Below are 25,855 nucleotides of genomic sequence, written 5' to 3' on the forward strand. Positions count from 1 at the left end.
TTCTGTAGTGTGGAGTAGCTCAGATTTCGGGCCTCTCTGTAACCCTGCAGCGGACATCCGATCCCCACTGGCCTGGAATCAATGCAGCTATGAAAGTATAAAAAATGTGGATGAGGATCACTTCTTCCTTTATAATACGTGTGTGAACATCAGTGATGTGGAACACACTGACTATAAGTTTGACCAGCTGGAGTTCATGCAGAGTTACCAGTCTTGAGTTTAAATTGTTATTTTTCTTGTTGGGTCAGTCTGTGAGGAGTGTGGTGTGTTCTCTTGTGTCTGTGTGGGTTTCCTCCAGGTGCTCCGGTTTCCTGCCACAGTCCAAAAACACACGTTGGTAGGCAGACTGGATACTCAGATTTGTCCCTAGGTGTGAGTGTGTGTTTACATGTGTGAGTGTGTGGTGCCCTGAGATGGACTGGCACCGGGTCCTGGGTTTGTTCCTGGCTTGTGCCCAGTGATTCTGGGTAAGCTCCAGACCCTCTGTGACCCTGATCTGGATAAGCAGTAACAGACAACGACTGAATGATTTTCAAGATTAAATTTCAATGCCAACATTTGTGGAAATGTGTTCAACCAACATTCTTCTGGAATTAAGGCTATTAATAGACCATTTTTGTTGAAGAAACTTTGGACAAACTAAGTGTATTGTTAAGTATTGTTCTACAGAGTGCTCCAGAGTACATAGTACCAATACTGGCTTTATAGGCTTTATACCCATTTAATGTAAACTGAGTGCATTATGAGGAGTTGGTGTGTTCTCCCTGTGTCCGCGTGGGTTTCCTCCGGGTGCTCGGGTTTCCTCCCACAGTCCAAAAACACACATTGCCGCCTTGTGCCCAATGATTCCAGGTAGGCTCTGGACCAACCACGACCCTGAACTGGATAAGTGGTTACAGATAATGAATGAATGATTTAGATATTGATGAAAAAAAATTATATATATATATACACACACAGAATATGCAAGGGTATGTTTGTAGTTCAGACAGTATTTAGATAAGGGAAATTAAGGAAAATTGTAATAATTTAAAAAGAAACTCATATTAATCTAATAATATTGTAAACAACATGCTTCTTAAAATTTCTGATATTTTCTGAAAACCTTATTTTAGCTGATTTTCAATAACTGCAGCATTGTCTTGGTTCATCTGATGGGCAGTTGGTCAGAAAATTGACTAAAGCTGCCATCTAGGGGTTGATGTGTTAACAGCGACTCAAGCTGAAGCAGTAATTTTAAGGTAAATATTTTATCTAGTGTTACTTTAAGCTGTGGGAAACTTAAGATGATACTGTACAGCCACAGGAACATTAGAAAGATCATGTACTGATTCTTCTTGGATGATTAGGTTTAGATCATGAAAGTAACTCCAATTTATGCCAGATTTTCTATTGGATGGATCTCCATCATTCCAGAGTACACCACCATCCATCCCACTTGGAAAATAGTGAAGCCAACTGTGTTCTCTTGGACTGTGGCATCACTGAGGGGATGACAATAAAGTGCGGTGGAATCTGAACCTGTTAAAACATGGGCTAAGTTATAATCTCAGAGTCACAGTATGACTCCAGGGCAGTGTGTTTATTCATATAACTCCTGGGAGAAAACTAAAATTGAAAAAGGTCCATACAGTCATTTATTTTCTGTGACTGCTTCTTCTTGTTCGTCCTCGCTACAGAACTGGCATGTAATCCCTGGGCTTCATCAGTGGATGAAGAACTCAAGCTCTAAACAGACATGCTTTACTATCTTTTAGGTGTCTTAGATCATGGCAAACTTTCCATGTCCTCCCTACGCATAAGGGAGGGAAAGGCCTTGAGCATGCAAAACCCTTCAGCCAGCCTCCGTACACAGCCCTTGGAAAAAGAGATCCAGAAATGAGGTAACAAAATATAACAAAAGGTTTAGAAACCTTTATTAATCTGTTGATTAAACAATGTATAAAATCGGGGCGGCACTGTGGTATCACACAGCTCCAGTGTCCTGGGGTCATGGGTTCGAACCCCACTCTGAGTCACTGTCTATGAGGAGTTTGGTGTGTTTAAGTGCTCCGGTTTGCTCCCACAGCCCCATCCGGTGTGTGTTCTAGCCTACTGACCAGTGATTTCAAGTAGTCTCTGAAAAATTGGAAAACAATAAACAACAATTATAAAATGTTCCGTTTTGTCTTTTGTATCATCAATGTTTTCATGTCTTGCCCCAAATCACTTCAGCAAATAAAGAGTAACCAACTGTGCATTACAATGTCCAGAAGTACACTGCCTGGACAAAAACAAAGCTCAACTATTCTACACTCTTTGGCCATTTGTTCTGCTCCACTTACTATATAGATATACTTTGCATTGCTACAATTACAGACTGCAATCCACCTGTCACCTTGCATACTTTGTTAGCCCAACCGACAAACTACACAATCAAGGGTGTGTGTGACTTTATCAGGAAGACAGTGTGTGTTCTCTGTACAGGATTAGGGTGTGTTCCTTTATACATTTAAGCAGGGGCACCCACCTTTATAAATACACCTATGGGTTGTGTGCTCACATGTTCTTCATAAACAAAACAACAGCCACTGAAACTACAGATGGGGAGCAACATTTATTCAGCAGTCTCTGCAGGAACTGAAGCACCGCAGGGAATTAACACTGCACCTTACTGCACCAGTTAATTGGACCTACTCAAACTGTTTTCCAGTCACTGCGGTTCTCGGCCTGTACCCTCTAAAGACTCTCACTTGCATTCACAACAATCCTAGCCCAGAGTCCTCTGAGTATAGTTTCTGACCTGGTGATCACACCTTTAATTGAATCACACCTGACTCCAACAATCTTGATGTGTCCGACACACTCAGCCTCCCAGGAGGGACAGAAAGCCCATCCTCAGTGTATAAACATACACTGAATGGTTCTGAAGCAAAAATAAAATTGGGGCAATGACACACACCTCTACCAAGACTCTTCTGCATCTGTCCTAAACCAACTAAACCTCTTCTACACTTCATGTCCAAACACTGGTAGACACCCCTTTTTCGCAGCTCATTTAACACACTCACTATGGACTTGTAAAGACTCTGCAGAAATGTTAAGTGTTGGCTAAAGAGTTATTAAGTCCTCGGAACTGACGGGGCACTATCCAGTACTTTTGAGATGATTTGGAGTGGGGTTTGTGATCCACAACTAATCAACCACCATCAGTTCCTGTTGATGAATGCCATTAAGGTCTCTCAACAATGTTATTATATATAGGCTAATGTAAAACCTTCACAGGGTCGAAAAGGACAAACTACTTATTAATACCCTTAGCTTCAGCAGAGTAAAGTGTGTACTGGACACTGTAGGGTACTTGTGTTATGTGGGTAGTGAGCTAAGGGCACACCAAGCTCAGCCTCCTGCGCGTCACCGCCACTGTTTCTGAGCGCGGTATAAAAGCAGCTCAGCCTTCCTCAACCGAAACACTAGCCAGCTCTGCAACTTCAAAACGCCTCCAATCCGCTCAGAATGACTCCCATTACAGCAGCACAGCTCAGAACTGTCCTCCTTCTCACCTGTGTCACAGCGCAGGTACTGTGCTCCATCTCTTCACCTTTATTTCTTGAGGTGTGTACATCCTGGAGAGTCCAGCTGGCATCAACTGCCATTTTACTGAATGTATTTTAGGGCATTATGGGAAATTTAAACATTATTTAAATTTATATTTAAAATATATTAGAATATATTTATTAGAATATCCGTTAAATTGTAAATAATATTATAGAATGCATTAATACATATTTATATCCGGTAAAACATGTATTAAATGGATTTTATAAAGCTGCGTGTAACTATGTGCCGGCAAGTTTTGGGAGAGCGGCCGTTGGTAAAGTCGGTCTACGGCTGTGGGCGTAGTGTTTTAAACATTAGTAAATAAATGATTAAGGCCGCGGATCTGTGTCAGCTGCAGATCGAGTGTCTCTGCAGAAACCTGATGCTTCACTTTTCAGAGCGGGGTTATTTTAGAGTCCAGCTAACTGTATACAACAGCTAGCTAACTGTGCGAAAATATGAGCACCCTTGGTCAAAAATACACTTTATATATCAAAATATGTAACTACTACTATTACTACTGATACATCTACTACTAATAACAATCAGTTCTTATAAGCTTAAACTTTCTTAAAGCATTTTATGGTTAAGTTCAAACCAGTGGTTAAAACAGAAAATTAATAAATACCATGTCTTGAGGTAACAAATATTTAAACGTTCATATTTGTGTCTAATTTCTACTTGTTCATTTAAACATATTTTAACATAACTAAAACCTAAGAATGTGCCATAACATTTCCAAAGAACCTGTTTTATTTTGCCTTTTTCCACCAATAGGTTATTTCAGATTTAAAAAATGCAGAAAAATTAGGTTGTGTTACTTATATTCACTTAATTTTAACAACACAAACTGACAGCAGAACCCAATTTTTTTGCACACAACTGTATACAGGCCATGTCCGAGCCTGTGTATATGTTTAGTAACTTTCATCAGTTACCTTTCAGCCACTGAAGCTCCATGCACAAGTAGACAGAGAGTCTGAAACCGTTGAAAAAGTTTGTGAACCAGGCCTCACTGTCAGAAGTCTGGCAATGTGAGACTAGTTAGCTTTAAACCCAAGACATTTTTGTTACTTGCAGCTCTTGTTTGCGTCAGTCACAAAGTTCTGCCCGCCACCTCTCTGTGAATCATTCTGAATAGCTTGACGTTCCCTATATATCCTTCATGTTTTTCATTTACCCACAATTCACTGTGCACAGAGGAAAATACACAACATTTGGTGGACACAGTCAGACAGTCAGAATATGTTATAATTCTCAAGAGCATGAGTGGGGTCAGGTACTTATTGTGGAAGTTTAGTCCTAGATCACAAATTCCACAGCAACTCATCTCAGCTTAGCCCTCCACCCCAATGTATGGAGCTTCATCACTCCAAACAACACAGGTTTACTGCACCATAGCCCAATTGTGGATGACTTTATGCCTCTATAGCATATGCTTAGCATTGAACATGAGTCTCATGTCATTTTGTTTGATCTCAGAAGGTTTTCAGTGGATTTATATTGTTCATATTGATATCAGAATTATATCGGCCAAAATTAAGAAATATATAGTGATATCAAATTTTCTTCTCAAATTTTCTCCATATTCTCCAGCTCTAACAGAGATTTTGCGTAAAACTGAATGGTTGTTTCCATTTATGTACCTGAATGTCGTGGAAACCTAGTGTACCTTATTACTGCCAGCTCACTTGTCCTGTCAGTGGCTTTGGCTAGACGTATTCCAATGAGCTGCTTGTTTTGTGTGTGTGAATCACATATGAAGATTCATGATGGGAATTATCCTAATCATAACAATTATGAATTATCATAGGGTACTCTGCATAAAAATGCACATGAATGATCACAATTCCCAACATAATCTAGCTGTCATTTTCTTAATCTTACAGACTTAACCACACCCTGAAATCAACTGAAACCAAATCCAAATGCAGAAACATGACCACACTGACCTACTGGCTGATGAATTATGTGCCAGGAAGGTCCAGACATTATTTTTTAATGACTTTTTACTGCTAAGACTGTAGTACTTTGGTCCTGTCTCTGTTTAGTTAAAATATATTTTCAAAGGACACTTTTTTTTCTTGCTTGACTAGGTCTCGCTCTATTTTAGACTGCCTTGGTTTGATCTCTGCCCACCTACTATCCAGTGTTGACTTGTTATTGACCAGCCATATCCTACTACTTCCTTCTACTAGTAAAGCATCTACCCATTGTTTTCTATAAGTGTGTTTTAGTGAGCAGTTATTTGGGACACCAGTCCCTCACAGGGACTCGCACGTTCACTCGCACATAGGGACAAGTTTGCATGGCCAGTCCACCAACATTTTTGGATTGTGCGAGGACACTGGAGCACCCGGAGGAAACCCACACAGACACCGGGAGAACATAAACTATTTATTCCCCCAATGCAAGGCTTGGAATCTGGAGCTGTGTGAGTGCGACAATAATTGTTGTGTCTCTGGTGCCGACCTTTTTTGTGTTTTGTTATAATGTGGTTAAACATCAGTAATATCAAATAGTATATACATGTTAACATACTCAAAGATATACAAGTAAATATATTCTATATGTGATGTATGGTGCGGTGACTATTCAGCAGACAATCCACCAACAAAACCCAAAGATGAATGAGCTGTGAGCAGGTCAGTTTTACATTGATATGAATTTGGTTGGCTATGATATTGAAAAGGTTTCAGGAAAGGTTACAGGAACTCACCTCATTGTCAGGAGAAAAGGAGAAAGTTCTCCTCATTTGAGAGATTTGTAAGGAGTACTTTTGAAGGTCTAAATAAAACAAGACAAGACAAGACTAGCTTTGCCAAGCTGCTATCAGTTGAAGGCCACTGGTCAGACAAGCATTGTGCATATTTCAGTAATATGGAGGCAGCTGATCGTGTCGTACAAACATTTACACCTTTCTAATAAGGAGTCTGTGAGAGTAATTTTGATTCGTGGGTGATGTTTCAGGAATCTGAAGACTCCATGCTTTACCACAGAGCCTGAAAGTGCAGACTATAAAATTAAATTATTGTAACATACAAATATAGTTATGGCGGCACAGTGGCGCAGCAGGTAGTGTCACAGTCACACAGCTCCAGGTCCTGGAGGTTGTGGGTTTGATTCCCGCTCCGGGTGACTGTCTGTGAGGAGTTGGTGTGTTCTCCCTGTGTCTGCGTGGGTTTCCTCCGGGTGCTCCCGTTTCCTCCCACAGTCCAAAAACACACGTTGGTAGGTGCATTGGCGACTCAAACATGACCGTAGGTGTGAGTGACTGTGTGTGCCTGTGTTGCCCTGTGAAGGACCGGCGCCCCCTCCAGGGTGTTTTCCCGCCTTGCGCCCAATGATTCCAGGTAGGCTCTGGACCCACCACGACCCTGAACTGGATAAGCGCTTACAGATAATGATGATGAAATATAGTTTATGGCACTTTTTTTTGTATTTTGACTATAAATGTAAATCAAATATTACTAGAAATAATATATTCATAAAGTTCTGAAGAATGTACCATTAGAAAGAATAGTATTTGTTAAATATTTAAACTTAAAATAAGTCAAATTTCACAAATTTGAACACAGTATGAAAGAATGTTTGTTAACAGTGTATTATACACGGAAACACTGCACCCAGGGACATGGATACACTCCTTTCATCCTAATGTGTAATAAATGTAACTGAGTAAAACACCAGTATTTGATTTTTAGTAATATTTGAATCAAATATAAATCTCTCCAGATAACTATAGAACACAAACACAAAACAGAACCCACAAATACCAGAAGGAAATTCAGAGTAAAAACACTCTTCAAAATAAGTGTCAGTTAAGTTCTCTGGAGCGATGCCACTAAGATTGTATTGGATATGGATATGTTTTGTTAAAGGAATATGTATTTGCCCCTTATGCTGCTTAAACTCGCTTAACATTCCTTTTTCCCCGACATCGGACCTTTCATATTTTCATATTTAATCCAGGTGTTTATACTCAGCCTGAGAGCTGGTGAGTTTCGCTACCTTCATGAGCTTTTTTTTTTTTATTGTTACCGCTAACAATAAATATTTATCTCATCATGTCCCAACATATCCTGTAATCAACTCTCCATGTTCCTGTTTTTAAAAACGGTGAATGAAGGAAACAGATTTTTCCTTTAAGCACATCCTTTACTGTGGGTGTGTGGAAGAGAGGTCCTACAGGAAGAAAAAAAAAACTAAGTATCTTGTGCCTTTGTAGACTCAGGGGAAAAAAGGTATGGTGTAATTATATTATTGGTCATTAAAGTTACAAACACTGTAAATGTACCTTTTTAAAAATACATCAGTGGTTTTAGAGTCCAGTTGTGTTCCCTAAAGGAACATTACATTCTCATTTTCAGGAGAGGAGAATATTTGTAATATTATACAATAAAATAACAAGTCCTGGTGATGAAATATGGATTATAAATTAACACATTTATTATTGTATATAAAGTGACAAATATATTAAAGTAACACCCTGTTATTTTCACTGTGAACAAGGCATATGTACAGTACTGGGCAAAAGTCCACTGTTTATTTATATATTTTCGAGTCTAAACTGCCATAGAGCCATTTATAAATAAATACATAGATGATGCACCAACTAAATATACATTTTTCAGTGTATTCTTTTCAGAAACTCCTTCTTTCGGTTTAAAAACGAATCCAATAAGAATTTTTCCCACATCTCTAGTTCAATTGGTGGTATTTTCTGCTTCTCAAAGTTATTTTAATGTTATTTGTTGACCTTGGGGTCTGGAGCACTCTGTCCATTGTTCTGAGAACACTAGCAGTATATTCGTCTGAATTGTGAATATTCTTATTTTGGTCTGTTTCTTTTTCTCAGTGACGTCATAAACTACTGAAGATAACGTGGCTCTATTCTCCTCTTATTGAATGTTTATTGAATGTCTCTTTAACTCGGTTGCTAAACCTCCAAAGACAGAATTGTGAATATTAACAAAGAGCTATAGAAATGTCACTAACAGAAACATGAAAACACACACCACTGTTCCTTTTTGCAGTTCCTCTTTAGAGCTGTTAGCTAACGCTGATTGGCTGACAAGAAGAAACAAATTATTTCAACACGGTTGATCATTTGTCTTGTGTAAGATTTGAGTTCCTTTTATAGTTGTTCAGTGTTTAAAACTGACATGGGTTTTTTGACCCACTCTTCACTGATTTCACTTGTCCTACAGTTGTATGAAAAATTTGTGAATTCCTGGTTTGTTGGTTTTTAAGTGATAAATTCTCAACAGAAAACACATTTAATGCACAATTACTGTTCATATGCAGTTTAGAAATTTTATTACGATTCTAGAATGTTTGGCTCTGCTGAAGAAAGTCATAAAGTCAAAAATTTGTTGGTTCCTGATGGTGTCCAGAAGTCATTAATAGCATCTTGTGTCTTCCTGATGCATTGATGGAGATGTCACCATGTAATGATCTTTTAAATTCCTACATGGAACTAATGGCCAAAACATCACTAACTGTCAGTGACCACTATTTCCTGTAGGATGTCAATAATTAACATTGGATAACCTAATCCCTGTAGGAAGCAATGCTATGCTAATTCCAATTAGGAAATAAAACCATCGTCTTTTTCTTAAATTTTGCATGTGATAGTAGAAAATTTCTCATTGTAAACCTGTCTTATGTTTTCACTGTACAGGTGGTGTCTCAGGTCACACTGTCTGCGAACTCGACCATGTCACCAAGGAATCAGACAGGCACCAACAACACTGTGACAACAAGCCCGTTCGGTAACACAGTGAACATGACCACGGCTCCAGCTGGCTCCGCCCACCTGCTGTGCCCCAGCGCCTTCTTTATTCTCATATGTGGCGTCATGGCAACCACACTGCTTCACCACTGCTGCTGAGACACACCTGAAACCCACCCGCTCTCGCCCTCCTCTCTGATCTCCCTGAACGTACGCCCCTGGACTTTAAAAACCCCTTAAAAGCAGAAGAAGTCTGGAGAACTCTTTATAGTAGGTCATTGCTCAGAAGGCCTCACATCACACACCTACATAACCCTTTCATGACAACTTACCTAAGCCTACGTAATTCCAACGCTTGTCACCTGTCCTCCGTGTCTTTTTGTCATTTTCAACCGGGAGAGTGTTATGAGAAATAATGGAGGCTTTAATTTAGTTGTTGTAAAAGGATTATGCAAGTTTCATGTAGTCTTATGAAAGATGATTCATAGTAAATTGTTACTGAAAATGGTTTGCAGCCTTGGAATAGGGGCTAGTTGTCTTCCTTTGCTTTCTGTGGAATGATTGTTCCACTTTATCCACAGCGTTTTCACATTAATAAAATACACACTTTATTTGCATGAACATTGTGGTGATGTGATACTTGTGAAAAAGATGTTCACTGTTAAATCAAATAAATCCAATTCATCACTTTTTAGTGTTGTTGTTTCAAACTGTCTTCTTTCAGTAGCACACTTTATTTTTGTAGTTTTCAAAGCTTGATGTTCTCTTTAGAGATGGGTTTTTGTGACTTCACCAGCTATACTTCAAGGGGGAGCTTTGCCGATGGAAAAGCGACCAGGGACCAAGGACTGTAAAGCGTGTTGAGCTGTGCAGAGTCAAGTATGTGGCATGAAATGGAAAAGTACCATTAGATTTGTTTTGGCCTAAAACGTATTATTTATTATCATTACTAATAAAAATTGACAAGACACATGATCATTCACTATCCCTCCTTGCGCCCAAATGTTTCCAGGTTAGGCTCCGGACCCACCGCGACCCTGAACTGGATAAGTGATTGCAGACAATGAGCATATAGAGGGTCTTTCACTGTTGCACGAGTGTGTGTGCTCTGGTTATTACATGGTTGATAAACACTATATCCTGTGACATGATAGGATTATTGTACTACATACTGTAAAGTACTGTACTGTACAGTAATGCTTAGTACTATGGACTTTCTCAACGCCTCTAACTGACAATGTAACTGTCAGAGACACTATAGGAATAGCACATGTGTTAGTGCAGTGAATACTGTGCTGACTAATAGCTCAGTAATTAGGACGTTGTTCAGACAACAGCAAACCCACATAAACCTTGTCCCTAGTTTATACCAACTTTTTCAGTCAATTTGACCCTAGAAAGTATGACACCTAGACATAAGACATCATAAATATGCTTATGTAGTGTTAAGTCAGCTATTAGTTTTCCAATCTAAGAAGTGACAAACAGTAAATCTTATTCAAAATATATCTGTGAATTAACAAGTGCACCCACACCATATAGCTGCATAATTATGATTCCTTTTCACTCCAGTTCTGTCCAAATGGGCTTGAAAAAACAGCACAATATCAGTTCAAATGCCATATTCCATTAGCATTGGTATCCAGTGAGTTGATAATGTATATGTGCATTTTGTGAGCTGACATATTAAGGCTTGGTCATCTTCCATCTAATGCCTCCGAATGGCTCTGAATGTGCTGAATGGATGTAACTATGAATCCATTGTGTGTGGATGACAGAGAGTGTGACAGTGAGAGAATAGAGGGATGAAAGAGTGAAAGCAGGGGGTATTAAGAGGTGTCGGAGAGAGGGATGACGTGGTGTATCTGCGTGTGTTTAATCAGGATGCGTGCAGTGCTGACACACATTCACTTTCACAGTCAGGGTACAAAAGTCCGCCCTTATTCTAGAGAATATGCACTGAGAGAGAGAGAGAGAGAATAGCTGCTCATAAAACACACAAAAGTCTTATTTTTTAAGGCAAATTTCTGCCCACTATATCCCCAAAACAAAATGGCTTCCACCCCTGAAGTTATGGCTTTATTAATGCACTGTATTTATGTAATTTATTCATTTTTACCCAGTCATATTTTTCTCATTTGCCAGCAAAGGCTCTCACAATCACAAAGAGCCTCCAGGTGAGAGGGTGATACCAACAGATTTTCCTTTGAGACCTATGAAGCTAGCTCCCTCTTGTGTTCATGCAAACTCAGTGCCACAGGGCAGTTCAGCACACTTGGAGGAGGATGATGCTGAGTACTGAACAGTGAGGGTGGGTTTGGGGCAGGTGGACATGACTGGTGACTGAACCAAAGATAAGACCTATGGCTTTTATTTTGAAAAACACACCAAATTTTGTGGCTAATGGGCCAAAAATAATGGGCATGTACTGATGTATTTCTACTGACATCCTGAACTGGATAAGAGTTTAGAGACAATGAATGAATGAATGAATGAATTATGTATTTTTTTTATAGTAATATATAAGTATACACTAGTACTAATCAAAGATTGGTGTAAAGGTGACTAATGTGTCTAATGTGTTTGCAAAGCCCCAGTGTCAGTAAAGTGTCTTGGTCCAGTATGCTAGGTTTTCTCTCTCTCTGCTCATGGCAAAGAAAAGGCACCAAGACAATGGAGAGAACTCCAAACTTTGAAAAGCATGGACTGAGATGAAGCTGCTCTATTCCTGCTCCGTAGGTGGGTAATACTGACTTAATTTGGCTTTCTCTGATACATTACTTAAGGTGGAATTGATTCTAAATGCAAGAGACCACTAACTGCATGAAAGTAAACACAGACCAAAGATGCTATAAAATTAAACAACTGGAGTTACAAATAAGTTCTGTGGTCATTCAAAAGTGAAAGAAAAGAAACAGTTGGGTTTGCCCCGTCAAACATACAATTTGACCTTACCACTGACATACACAGTGCTTCTGAATGTAAACAAACCAAAGAGAACAGCTCTTTCCCAGAATCATCCACGTTGCCTTTAATAGACATGCTTAGGATTATTGGGACTCAACCCAGCTTCACCAGAAGGGGGAGCTTTCACTGGTTTGGAGTGCATGTTATGCACTGTATGTCCACAAATATTTCTGGATATTGTTTCTTCAAAGATGAAGGGGAATCATTAATAATTTCCCATTTAATGCAGTTACAACTTCTACTTTTCTAGGGAGGCTTTTGATTAGTTGTGAGGATTTGATGGCAGCCACAAGAACATTAGTCATAGAGGTCGGTGAGTGATGCTGGATGATTAGTTCACGTATCTCAAACTCAAACTCAAATTCTACTCATTTCAGAGCCCAGTCCCAAGCTACACTTCAGTATCTTACACTTGGTTTTATACCCTTTTAACCTACATATGGCACTGGGCACACTGACCTTAGGCTCTCTGGTGCTTTCCACTTAAGCAATAGATTTATGCAAGCAGCCACAAGGACATCAATGAAGTCAGGTACAGATTTTGCATGATTTGTTCTGGGCGTTTAGTTTTGGCATAGGGTGGAATAACCGCAGGCTCTTGTGCAGCTGCTCCAGAGTCGCTGATTTAATTTCATGCTTTACTTTTGAGATTATATAAGCTGTGTGTGTATAATGGGGAACCCAGAAGCAGCTGGATTTGCTCATTATAAGGGGTGTCTACAAACTTTTGGACATACAGATTGTCATTATACTCACAAACTTGCAAAAGTGACCAGTTTCTTTCATCATCAGTAATAAGTTGGGAGGCATGGAAGAAGTGGTCAATGAAAAAGACAGTGTGAAATTTCAGAATGTATTACATTTACTCAATGAACTCTGTCGGTTCCATTGTTCCCCTGTACCACTGTGTGGCCCTTTGGGCTTTCTGTATCACAGTGATAGCCACCACCGCTTAATGCTCGAATCCTTAATCTGTTCCCACTGTTCTTGAGCTCTCTGAACCCTGAAGAATACAGAGCGGATTCAACCAACAGTCACAAAATGATTTAGGAGCATTAAAAGAACTCAGAACAGAAAAATGCTTGGATCCAGGAGATTTACTTTTTTTTTTTTAATTTTGGAAAAATCTCAAATATTTTCTATCTTTTTATGCAGTGGCTCCAGGCTGTGTGACAGACGTCGAGCCTCAGTGATTCTACCCTTTGTGTGTGTGTGTGTGTGTGTGTGTGTGTGTGTGAGAGAGAGAGAGAGAGAGAGAGAGAGAAAGAGAATTGCTCAGTAAAGGATTGTTCTGCTGTGATGTGACTTCTGCCAGCTCATGTTCGAGTGCTGTTAGCAGTTAGCGGTTAGCTCATTTGAGGGCAAGCCAAGCTGTTTTGTTCACATTTGGCAAGTCTGTGGAGCCCCCTGGCCCTAAGTGAACCTCTCTCTCTCTCTCTCTCTCTCTCTCTCTCTCTCTCTCTCTCTCTCTCTCTCTCTCTCTCTCTCTCTTCCTCTCAGAATTCTTCAATTGACCTAACATCACAGCTAAAGGTCAACATAGGAGCTGTTACTTTTAGGACTTAGAAAAAAATTATAGGACTAATTTTATAAATTAAATTAACATGGGGTCTCTGTGAAACAACTTTAATTTTTTTATTAGTCATTATTATGTATGTGGGCGGCACGGTGGTGCAGCAGGTAGTGTCGCAGTCACACAACTCCAGGGGCCTGGAGGTTGTGGGTTCAATTCCCGCTCCGGGTGACTGTCTGTGAGGAGTTGGTGTGTTCTCTCTGTGCCTCTGTGGGTTTCCTCCGGGTGCTCCGGTTTCCTCCCACAGTCCAAAAACACACGTTGGTAGGTGGATTGGCGACTCAAAAGTGTGAGTGAATGTGTGTCTGTGTTGCCCTGTGAAGGACTGGTGCCCCCTCCAGGGTGTATTCCCATCTTGCGCCCAATGATTCCAGGTAGGCTCTGGACCCACCGTGACCCTGAACTGGATAAGCGCTTACAGATAATGAATGAATGAATTATTATGTAAGTACATTTATTTTAGTGTATGTATGTATGTGTGTAAATTTGTATTTGTCACATGGCTTTTTGTACTGCATAATAATATTTTACACACTGGAAACATGTCAGATTTTGCCATAATTCATAAAAGCTCTTTTCCACTCTATGGATTGACACACTTCCACTTTCCACTGGATTTATTCTTTACTGGATTTTTGTTTTCAGTTTTAGATATAGTATTATGTTAGTGATGTTTTTTTTTATTATTTGTGATAATTTTTTGTGATATTTTAATAAGTCTTTATTATGTTATTATTTTACTTCCCCTCTTTCACTTGTGTGAGTTATTGTGGATGGTAATTGCAAAGCCGTATGGGACACAGCAACCATTTGAACCTTGGACCATAGCAACCACCTGAAATACCATAACACCCAACCAGAGACACCTTAATTAGCAACATTATTAACTCGCATTAACTTGGGGACACCTTAGGAAAAAACTTGAACTTGAACTACCAGAGCAACTTAGTAAGAATTATTTCACACTTATGACTAAGTCGCAGCAGTCAAACAACTACCCGGAAGGCTTTTGCAACACCTGGGAACCACTTTAGCTTCACATAATCTTCAGGTAAATAACCGAATAACTATATAATTTATTTAATGTTATACATTGTCAGAATAAATAATGCTGCTTTCTTTATGCATATTCATTTAATGCATTTTTTAAACTGCTAATGTCTCTAGTTCTCAGTTCTGAATTCCAAGGCAGGAAACACTGTGGAGAGGACACTTATGTTTTATGAAATTGGAGGCTGTTCTTTTAAGAGTGTTTATATAAACCTGAATATATTTCAGATTTGGAATTCACAATTACACAATTCCTTTACATTTTCATTGCTGTGTGCAGCTTGTCAATGTACACACACACACACACAGTATATAACTCTAAATCAGTCCTGCAGGTGGAGCTTCTGAATCAGGACACTGAAAGCCTGATGCACAGAAAGCATCCGCCTTTGTGAGACGCTGAGGAACTCTAAAGGGACCCTGGTGCATCCATTCATTTGTACATTTTATTCAAACTCAATAAAAGCAGCGTGGGCACTTGAGTGATGGAGCAGTGTAAGTGTTGGCTCTATCATCAAAAGACTGCAAGTTTGATCCTTAGTGATGCTTCCACCATCTAAGGCTGTGAGTCCAGGACTGCACAAATGGCCTCACTCTACTTGGTGTGTAGTATGGCACATCTCGCACAGTGCCAGCCAGTGCTGCAGATCTGAGCAGCTAGCATTCTAGTGTTTAGTGCTGTCCAACTGCGTTGTGTTATCATCAGATCGAAAAGAGTTGGTGGCTGGCTTTAAATGTCTCAGAGGAAACCTGTGCTCACCTTCACCTTCCCAGGTTGGTGGCACTGTGTGTGACTGGGTGAGATCTTACTCTTGGGAGGAGTAACTGGGAATAAAGCAGTTCAATTACATTAATTTTAGGTAGAGAGTCATGCAACTAACCAACATTATCCATAACAATATATTACAACCATATTAACAGTAAAGAAGCTGAAAGTTATGGTGTGCATGAATCGACATGCTTCTACATGTGTATGCAGGTTTGTGTGTGTGTGTGTGTGTGTGTGTGTGCATGTGTGTGTGGATTATAAGTGGTGAGGATAGGCACAGTCTGTCAGTAACATGCTCTCACAGCTTATTTCCATAATTATGGTAATGTCACAGATGGTGCGTGTCTCTGATGGTGAACAACTCTTCTCACAGTGTGTGTGTGTGTGTGTGTGTGTGTGTGTGTGTGGGTGTGTGTGAGCTTTGTAGCTTGTTCTCAAGTGTACAGTGAGATTATCAATGTCCTCTGTGCCCTCAAATACACCACAGCTTGCCGTACCTGGATAATTAGAAAGACCTTCAAAACAATACTAAGAATTTTAATTTGTAGTAAACCCCCTGTAGATTTGAGATAAAAATGAAGTAGTCTGTCTTTATATGTTATAGTTCAATATTATACTAATATTAATTTTGTTTGCCAATCTCAGATAGCTTTTAGAGTAGTGTAGTGCTCCTGTGGTCAATGAAAGAAACCCCTAAACTTCCCTGCGACTAAGTGGCTTAGGTGTAAATCTGTACCTTCACCTTCAATTAGTCCACACACATATTCATTCATTCATTATCTGTAACCCTTATCCAGTTCAGGGTCGCAGTAGATCCAGAGCCTACCTGGAACCATTGGGCGCAAGGCAGGAATACACCCTGGAGGGGACGCCAGTCCTTCACAGGACAACACACACACTCGCACATTCACACAGACACTTTTGAGTCACCAATCCACCTACCAACGTGTGTTTTTGGACTGTGGGAGGAAACCAGAGCACCAGGAGGAAACCCACGCTGACACGGGGAGAACACACCAGCTCCGTGGCTTGGTGGTTAGCACACTCGCCTCCCAGTGCTGGAATCTTTGGTTCAAGTACCATTTAAGTGAGGTTCCCCCAGTGTCTGAGAAGGTTTCCTCTGGTGTTTCCTTCCACAGTCTAAAACCATGGAGATTAGGTTAACTGCCCACTCTAAACGGTCCTGTTTGTGTGGGAATGAGTGTCTGTATGTGTCTATGTCTTGTGGCCGATGCGGTTTTCCAGGTGGGCGTTCGATCCTGGTTGAGAGTATGCTGCTTGTGTTTGGCTGCCGTTTCTCACCAGTCTGTGTATGGATTGAATGTTACATCTTTGGGTATGTAGAAATGCATTATATAAGTGTAACTATAAATAAATAAAAGAAACCCTGGTTGTCTAAATCCTCCATTTTAGATACATTTTGTTGTTGGAATGCTGAAGTTTTAAAGCTCAAGTGCCCAGCTACGTGATGGACTGCTTATTCCACTCGCAGTACATATTCTTGCTTATCTAGCAGCCATGGCCTAATGGTTAGAGGACCGGGATTGATACCAGAGGGTTGCCAGTTCAATCCCCAGAACATCCTTGAGCAAGGCACCTAACACCCAAACACTCCCCGGGTGCCAATGATGGCTGCTCACTGCTCTGGGTGTTTCGTTCACTGCCAATAATCACTATTGTGTGTGTGTTCATTGCCATGAATGGGTTAAACGTAGAGGTCAAATAAGCAAGTCACTACTAAACACACTATGTAGGCATGTTAAAATGATTCAAAACTTGTTCAGAGGCTGTGAGGCATGTCAGTCATAATACAACTATTGGACTTTGAGAGTTTGGTGTTTTAGAGCTCAGTGTCAATGTACCTGAGACCTACATTACAAGTTCACGTAAGTAAAAGTGCACTGACTGTAGAAACAGATATTCTTTATGCACACACTGCTCGGAAATTATAAATCACCCGTTGCTTTGCTGGTTAAGAGGCATAAAGCTACCCAGCTTTAGGCTGTGGACACTAGAGCTGTGTTGTCAAGTGAGATGGAGCTCCTTTGAGATGAGTTGGAGTGCTGTTTGTGGTCCAGAATTAATCATTTATCATCAGAACCTGACCTCAGTAATGCAACATTCTCACTGCACTTTCAGAAGGAACATGATGAGCAGGTGTCCAGAAACCTTTGGCAATATAATGTATGTGTCTATCCTTCTTATTTTGCTATATATATATATATACACACACACACACAAGCACACACATACACACACACTCACTTCCGACACCTTTTCAGTCCCACAAAGATTCTGTTGATTCTTGGGAGCGAATGTGAGTTGAAATCAAAGCCTCCTTTCAGCTGCTCTCCCTATTCACAGTGTATCACTGTCTGTTACATCAGTGTGAGTCATTCACTCTTCAGCCTGCCCGGACACGTTTAAAGAGTGTTTAAAACCCCCGTACAGCTCTCTGCTCCGCTGAAGAGAGACCAAGGCTACAAACGTTCTGCCACTAGAATAAGAACAAGGCTGTGATGGGGTAAAGACGCGAGGCCGTAGACATGACTACAAACCTGTAGATTATGCCTTTACAGATTTAGGATCAAAAGCTCTCTGGAGGTTAAACAGGCTGTGAGAGTGAAAGGGACATTGGACATTGTGTGATGAAGGGATTGTGCCCAGAAGTCGTGATGGGACAGGATTTGTTTTTGCATTCTGAGGTCAGGTGCAGATAATTAAAGGCGCAATCTGTGATTGACACCAAGAGTTTTAAATGGGAATTTTAATACAGTTTCAAAACAGTGGACAGATCTGTCTGCCTCCTCCCTCTTCACCCCAGACGCGAAGCTCGACCAGGTGAGCAGTTTGAGGAAAACAGAACATGGACAAGACAAATATGAGTTTAAGAACTTTGGACTGTAATAGGTAAAAACAGGCTAAAGAAAGGCTGCCATTTTCCCTGCATTTTTAGGCCTCTACTGTCTAAATCCACTTTAAATATGACTTGACAAAGCTGCTGTTATTTATAGATATTCTCTTCCACCATAAATGTCATTTTAGGAGGTAGATATTTGCTTCTAATTCACAAGTTTCATAGTCAAACATTTCGCTCCATGACTGTCTGTGAGGAGTTGGTGTGTTCTCCCTGTGTCTGCGTGGGTTTCCTCCGGGTGCTCCGGTTTCCTCCCACAGTCCAAAAACACACCTTGGTAGGTGGATTGGCGACTCAAAATTGTCCGTAGGTGTGAGTGTGTGAGTGAATGTGTGACTGTGTGTTGCCCTGTAAAGGACTGGCGCCCCCTCCAGGGTGTATTCCCGCCTTGCGCCCAATGATTCCAGGTAGGCTCTGGACCCACCGCGACCCTGAAGTGGATAAGCGGTTACAGATAATGAATGAATGAATGAATGAAACATTTTGCTCCACATTAAATGTGCCTGCTTACGAGACGTATTGGCATTATTTGCCAGCTTATTGAATTCTCTGTTCCACCTTAAGAGCTGAAGATAGCGCTATAGCTTTTGAAACATTTTTGAAGCACCTGTTATTCCACTTTATCCGTTTAAAACACAAAAACCAATTGTACATCATGTTTACCTATTTAAGTGAAAGGCCAAAATTGAAAGAGTTTTTTCTGCATTTTCAAGCCTTTCCCGTCTAAATCCACATTAAATATTCAGACTAGGCTTTTGTTATTTTCCCTTCAAGCATAAATGTCATTTTAGGATGCAGATCCTTGCTTCTTATTCACAATTTTCATATTCTATGCCCCACTTTCTTTATATTAAACACACAGACTATGGTGTTTATGCCTTTTAATCTATACATAGATTTCTCTACTTCTATATTTTATTCAGAAATAACTTGTTATCTGTTCAGGAAAAAAAAAGAGCCAGCCGTGGATCTGTAGTGTTGCTTCTTCTCCATTTTTCAAACACATGGCCAATATTTCCTCTCATTTTCATTCATCCTCTGGTAATGGGGATTTTTAGAAGGGCACTGAGGCTTTTTGGGTCTGGTAAAATGTAGCATTATCTCTGTTCATTTATTCACTTCATAGCTGCAAGAGGCTGTTTGTGGACCTGGCAACCCAGTGGGTGGGGACTGTAATATGATTGGACAGATGGCAGGACCTCAGGCTGAATTTCCAGTAGAACTCTGCTCCAAACTAGGCATGTCTTAAAAAGTGCTTCAGCACTGCCCTCAAGGATGCCAGTGCTTCAAATTAGCCTATGATCATAATCTATGATAACACATCCTGGACATTTTATTTTTAAGTACATTAAATAAGGGGCGTGGCAGGTAGTATCACAGTCACACAGCTCTAGGGACCTGGAGGTTGTGGGTTCGATTCCCGCTCCAGGTGACTGTCTGTGAGGAGTGTGGTGTGTTCTCCCTGTGTCCACGTGGGTTTCCTCTGGGTGCTCCGGTTTCCTCCCACAGTCCAAAAACACACGTTGGTAGGTGGATTGGCGACTCAAAAGTGTCCGTAGGTGTGAGTGTGTGTGTCTGTGTTGCCCTGTGAAGGACTGGCGCCCCCTTCAGGGTGTATTCCTGCCTTGCGCCCAATGATTCCAGGTAGGCTCTGGACCCACCGTGACCCTAATAATGATAATGAGTAGAGTAAACATATTACAGATTGCTTTTTTAAGTCAGGCTCACACACAACGTTCTAAAGAACACCACACCAATGCTCAACAACCCAGTCCTGGAGGCTTTGTTGGCTCTTAGCATTAGGCTAATGTGCAGTATGTCCAGTGAGTGCGCGATGGCACATCTGTGTCCACAGCAGGCACACTATAAAGTAGATGAGTTCATTAATTAGGAGTATCCAAACATTTGTGCGGATGGTGTCCAAATCAATTTGCCTGAGGGGAGAAGGGCTTCCAGAGCTGATATCTTCCTGGGGCTCTGCTATCATCTGGAGCACTGTGTGTGGTAATGGCTAAAGTAACTTTACTGTGGAGCTTGAAGATAGCTCTGGGCTTTAATGAGGTCAGTCAATAACTACTGAAGCACTTCCACACTTTGATGTTGTGGAAGTGATGATAGAACATGAGCCATGTTCTAATGATAAGCTAAAGTTAAGAAGAGTACAAGTTCCTTCAAACATTTTCCGAGCCCTGATCTCCTGTCTCTGCATCTACAGCAGTTCAATGTGGACACAGAGAGAAGAACAAGCAGATCAACTGCTGTTAGAACATGGCTGATTAAACACACTTCTCCAGGAACTGTCTCCCTGAGAAAATACCATTTGTGTTTGAGGCAGAAACATCACCAGAACCAGGAAAACATCCCAGAAACAGCAAGCACAGAAACAGCAATTAACTTCCTCTCTCTCTCTCTCTCTCTCTCTCTCTCTCTCTGTGTCTCTCTCCCCATTCTATTTGTTCTCTATCACTCACTCTACTCCCCCTCAGTCTCTCTCTCCCTCAGCATTTACTTGTTCACACACTGTTCTTTCTTTCCTTCTCCACACAATCTTCTCTCTCTCTTTCTAGTACAAGTCGACTAAAATATTAATTCTCTCTCTCTCTCTCTCTCTCTCTCTCTGTGTATGTATCTCTCTCTCCCTATATACTTGCCACCCCCCCCCACTCCACCGTGTATATGTGTGTGTGTGTGTGTGTTGGTGCAGTAGTAGCTGGAGCAGTGAACGGTGCGGAGACCGGGCTCCACGTTTTTTTCCCCACACGGCGGTGCGCTCGCGCTTCTTCTCTCCCTCTCTTCGGTTTTGCAGCGCTCGCGGATCCGGACTTTTCGCTGCTCGCGATGGACGTCTGGTGCGCGTGCGGCCGCTGAGCGGGAGGCAAGAGGTGGGCGCAGGGAGCAGGGTCTGGCTGGCGCATTGAGCGCGCGGAGGGACGAGGAAAGGGGAGGGGGGAGGGGGAGTGGGGCAGAGGGAGGGTTCGTGCGCGCGGATGTTGTGGCCGCGGAGCAGCAGAAGTTGACCATGCGGCGGATGGCCGCTGCTGGCCGCTGACGGAGCTCGACTCGAGGCTGCTGCAGGATGCGGAGCGGCGGCGCTGGGGCCCGGGGGACGGCGCCGAGGCCGCGCTGCTCTCCGCGGATCCTGTTGCCGCTGCCGCTGCTGCTGCTGCCCTTCACCGCCGCTGGCATGCCGCACGTCCTCCGCTTCGGTAAGAGTTCTCACCCGCACACAGGAGGAAGGGAGTGGGGGGGGGGGGGGGGGGGGTCGCCCAGGAAATCAGCGCACAGCACGGGGGACTACATTCTCAGCAGCGGGGCTTCACTATCAGACACATCTACAGTGCTGTTCTATCATTCACACAAGGGTTACAGACAGATCTCTACATGCAGAGGGTCTACAGAGAACCAGCTCAACAACACAACATCAGCATGGTTCTTTAGTTCAGGTACTGACTATGCATAGAACCTGGCATATGACATACACACTTCTCTGTGTGCTTACACGCTTCATGCTCCTAGGCTGGGAAACTCACCGTTCTTTAAAGAACCTTTTCAAACATACCATACTATAAAGGGTTAAACCACACTCTTAACAATAGGGGTCCTGTTTGCTACTGAAAAGTCATCTATAAGGGTTCTGTAGCACCGAAGAATACGGAGGGATCTATGAAGTCCTGAAGAAGGGTTCTATGTAGTACTGAAAGTGTCTGTGTATTACTGAAGGGTTCTATGTAGTACTGAGTGTGTCTGTGTATTACTGAAGGGTTCTATGTAGTACTGAGTGTGTCTGTGTATTACTGAAGGGTTCTATGTAGTACTGAGTGTGTCTGTGTATTACTGAAGGGTTCTATGTAGTACTGAGTGTGTCTGTGTATTACTGAATGGTTCTATGTAGTACTGAGTGTGTCTGTGTATTACTGAATGGTTCTATGTAGTACTGAGTGTGTCTGTGTATTACTGAATGGTTCTATGTAGTACTGAGTGTGTCTGTGTATTACTGAATGGTTCTATGTAGTACTGAGTGTGTCTGTGTATTACTGAATGGTTCTATGTAGTACTGAGTGTGTCTGTGTATTACTGAATGGTTCTATGTAGTACTGAGTGTGTCTGTGTATTACTGAATGGTTCTATGTAGTACTGAGTGTGTCTGTGTATTACTGAATGGTTCTATGTAGTACTGAGTGTGTCTGTGTATTACTGAATGGTTCTATGTAGTACTGAGTGTGTCTGTGTATTACTGAAGGGTTCTATGTAGTACTGAACGTGTCTGTGTATTACTGAAGGGTTCTATGTAGTACTGAGTGTGTCTGTGTATTACTGAAGGGTTCTATGTAGTACTGAACGTGTCTGTGTATTACTGAAGGGTTCTATGTAGTACTGAACGTGTCTGTGTATTACTGAAGGGTTCTATGTAGTACTGAGTGTGTCTGTGTATTACTGAAGGGTTCTATGTAGTACTGAACGTGTCTGTGTATTACTGAAGGGTTCTATGTAGTACTGAGTGTGTCTGTGTATTTCTGAAGGGTTCTATGTAGTACTGAAAGGTACATTCTGTATAAGGGTTCAACATAGTACAGAAGGATTTTAAATAGTACTCAAAAAGGGTTCTATAGAGCACTGAGGAATGTTTCCTATTTAGTACTCTCCGGTTCTGTGTACTACTGTAGGGTTCTATATAGTAATGCCACTGTAAAGTGGGTTCAGAAAAGTTTTCTTTAGTTTACTTCAAAGTGGGTTCTAGATAAGACTTCTATATTGTACTACAAAGTGGGTTCTGTATCATACTGTTCTATACAGTACTAAGAAGTGTGTTCTATTTAATACTTAAGAGCACTCGTGTTCTAATACTGAAAGGTTATATTAATGACAAAGGGATTCTTTGCCAAGTGACAATAGAGGTAAAGTGTTGAAAAGGGTTCTAGATAATACCAAGGGTTTCTATGTAGGCTAGCACTGTATGCTCTAGCACTGTCATATAGAACTATACAGACCCCCCTCTCCTCTTTTTTATAGAAGGACTTTCTTATTTGCTAAAGTCTACAGTAGACAACAGGTTGTTCATCGTAGAGAGCAATGTGTGCAGTCAAACGGCAGTCAACAAATCCTTGAACATGACGTTAGGCGTGCCAAAGAGAACCATTTTCTTTATCAGAGAGAACCCTTTTTATGGTGTGTGTCATCACTTACCTACCTCCTGTTGTAGACAGAATTGTAACACATAGGTTTTGGAATGAAACTCTTAAATTGTGTTTGCTTACCTTTCTCTGACTTCCCCTAATGTCCTGTAATAAGTTTTCTAGTGGCCTTCAGAACCGAAAGAACATGGTATTTTAGAGAGTGCCTTGCTTAAACAGACACAAACAGACAAAGCTCCTTGGCTGGCTTTGAGGGAGCAGCACTGGGGAGCCTGTAGTCCTCCCTCCTGCTTTAGGAGAGAGTGTGGTGGGGTTAGATTAGACTCTTGCCTCCAGCACTCATAAACAGAGCGTTGTGTTTAAAAAGTCGGTTTATTGTCTCACAGGAGGCCATTATTTGGGCTTTGTATTTGAATACAAAAACCCACGAGATCAGCAGGCGGCCCGGCATGATCGAAGATCTATCAGACACTAGCGTCAAGATGAATGGCTTCACCCCAGAGGAGTGTGACACAGATCTAACAAGCCTGAGAAATTGCAATACTCTCTCTCTCTCTCTCTCTCTCTCTCTCTCTCTCTCTGTCGAACTGTAGCCACTGTTGCATGGTCTATGTCATACACTGTATGTCCAGCAGGTTTTTAGACATCGCTTAAATTCAGTTACATAAAGACACCCACATTTTGGACTCATTTTAAAATTTACATAGACAGGCATGAAATGAAAAGGGGTGCTCTGGAGCAGCTGCACATGAGTTTAAAGTCATTACGCTCAAAGCCCAACTTGGGCTAGAGGGTTATAAACCCCCCTAGCAGCTTCATCCCAGATTGTTGGGAAGACCTGGACTGGTTTTTGTGATCCAGATTTAGTCATCCAACATGAATACCTAAGCTCTCTGATGGTCTCATGAGGCTGTGTGCAGTCAACAAAGTCCCTGTTCATACCCTTCATTTCCGAAGAATCATTGGATGAACACATATCCCCAAACATTAGGCTGTATGACACATGTTTCTCATTCAAAACTGTTATGCAAAGGCTATGGGCGCACTTGATTATGTGGTTTGATTATTAGGCTGCCCTAGGTGTGTGTGAAATGTTCAGAGACCGCTGCCAGAACAACCCTGGACATACGAGGGTCTTGAGAGTCAGAGCGTGTGAGGGAGCTGGAGGGAGGGATGCATGCTCGTGGTTTCTCGCCCTCGCTTCTATGCTCCGCTGATTTTCCTTCATGTGCACTGGCGGGATGAGCAGGCGACTTGTGTACTACAAATCAGTGAGATGCAGTGATTCACAAGAGGTATTCCCTCCTCGCCACACAGCTCCATCGCCTCTAACCTCCTCTCCGCATTCTGCCTCATGGCTGAAAAGGCAGGCTTGAGCTTTCAGCACCATGGACAGAGCTCGGGTACCAACCGCCTGAATGGAGGGGCTGAGTATTTTGGAGATGCTTGCGTTTGGTTGGAAGGCTTGAAAGGCTACTGGAATGGCCACAGAGGTCATTTGCATTGTTGCTATTTTACATGCATATTTATAGCATGACAGAATGTAGGTCATGTCCACAACAGATGACACTAGAAAGGCCAAGATAATCTTTCGACCATGTTCCTGGTCAAAATTAGAGGTGGGCTTATTAGTACTTCATTGTTATGAGGTCGGAATGACAAAGCACAAAAATACAGACTGTTTCTACCTCCTAGGGCCATTAGTGGTCATCCTGGATGCCTTTTTAGCAGCAGTTATTTAGAGGAGTGCTCACTTCATGTACACACTTAACAAAATACCTGACAATCTATGGCAAAATAAATAGAATTAAAATGACCTCCGTGTTACTGCTGTCAATACAGTGGACAGTGTGTGGACACAAATGTTAAAAACCTACAGCCTGTCAGTTTTTTTAGTGGTCTGCCTAGGTCTGAAAGCATTAGAAGAAATGAAGTGAAGTGAAGACAACCGAGCTAAAATGGAGCTTCTAGTGCCTTGACTGATGCAGCTGCTTATCACAGAAGACCCCAGAGAACTGGATTAACTTTTGAAAAATGTGAGAATGTTCCCTTTAAACCTTGGGAATCAGAATACCCCAGGGCAGGGGTTCTTATTTCCAGATCTGTTGAGTCATGTGCACTGCCCACTTCAGAA

General features: G+C 41.5%; 1 protein-coding gene across 2 annotated transcripts in view; it reads left to right on the forward strand.

Annotated features, from left to right (window-relative positions):
* The first annotated feature begins 21,591 nt into the window (after positions 1-21,591).
* LOC136693834 (glutamate receptor ionotropic, kainate 2-like) overlaps positions 21,592-25,855 on the forward strand; it is a 67,457-nt gene continuing 63,193 nt past the window's right edge. For both annotated transcript variants that reach the window (XR_010802114.1, XM_066667020.1), the window contains exon 1: positions 21,592-21,795. Coding sequence is in view for 1 of the 2 variants with exons in the window: in XM_066667020.1 (XP_066523117.1) it covers positions 21,666-21,795 (130 nt within the window). In the remaining variant the exon portion in view is untranslated. The remainder of the gene's footprint in view (positions 21,796-25,855) is intronic.

Source organism: Hoplias malabaricus, chromosome 4 (genome assembly GCF_029633855.1).
Source record: "Hoplias malabaricus isolate fHopMal1 chromosome 4, fHopMal1.hap1, whole genome shotgun sequence".
NCBI lineage: Eukaryota > Metazoa > Chordata > Actinopteri > Characiformes > Erythrinidae > Hoplias > Hoplias malabaricus.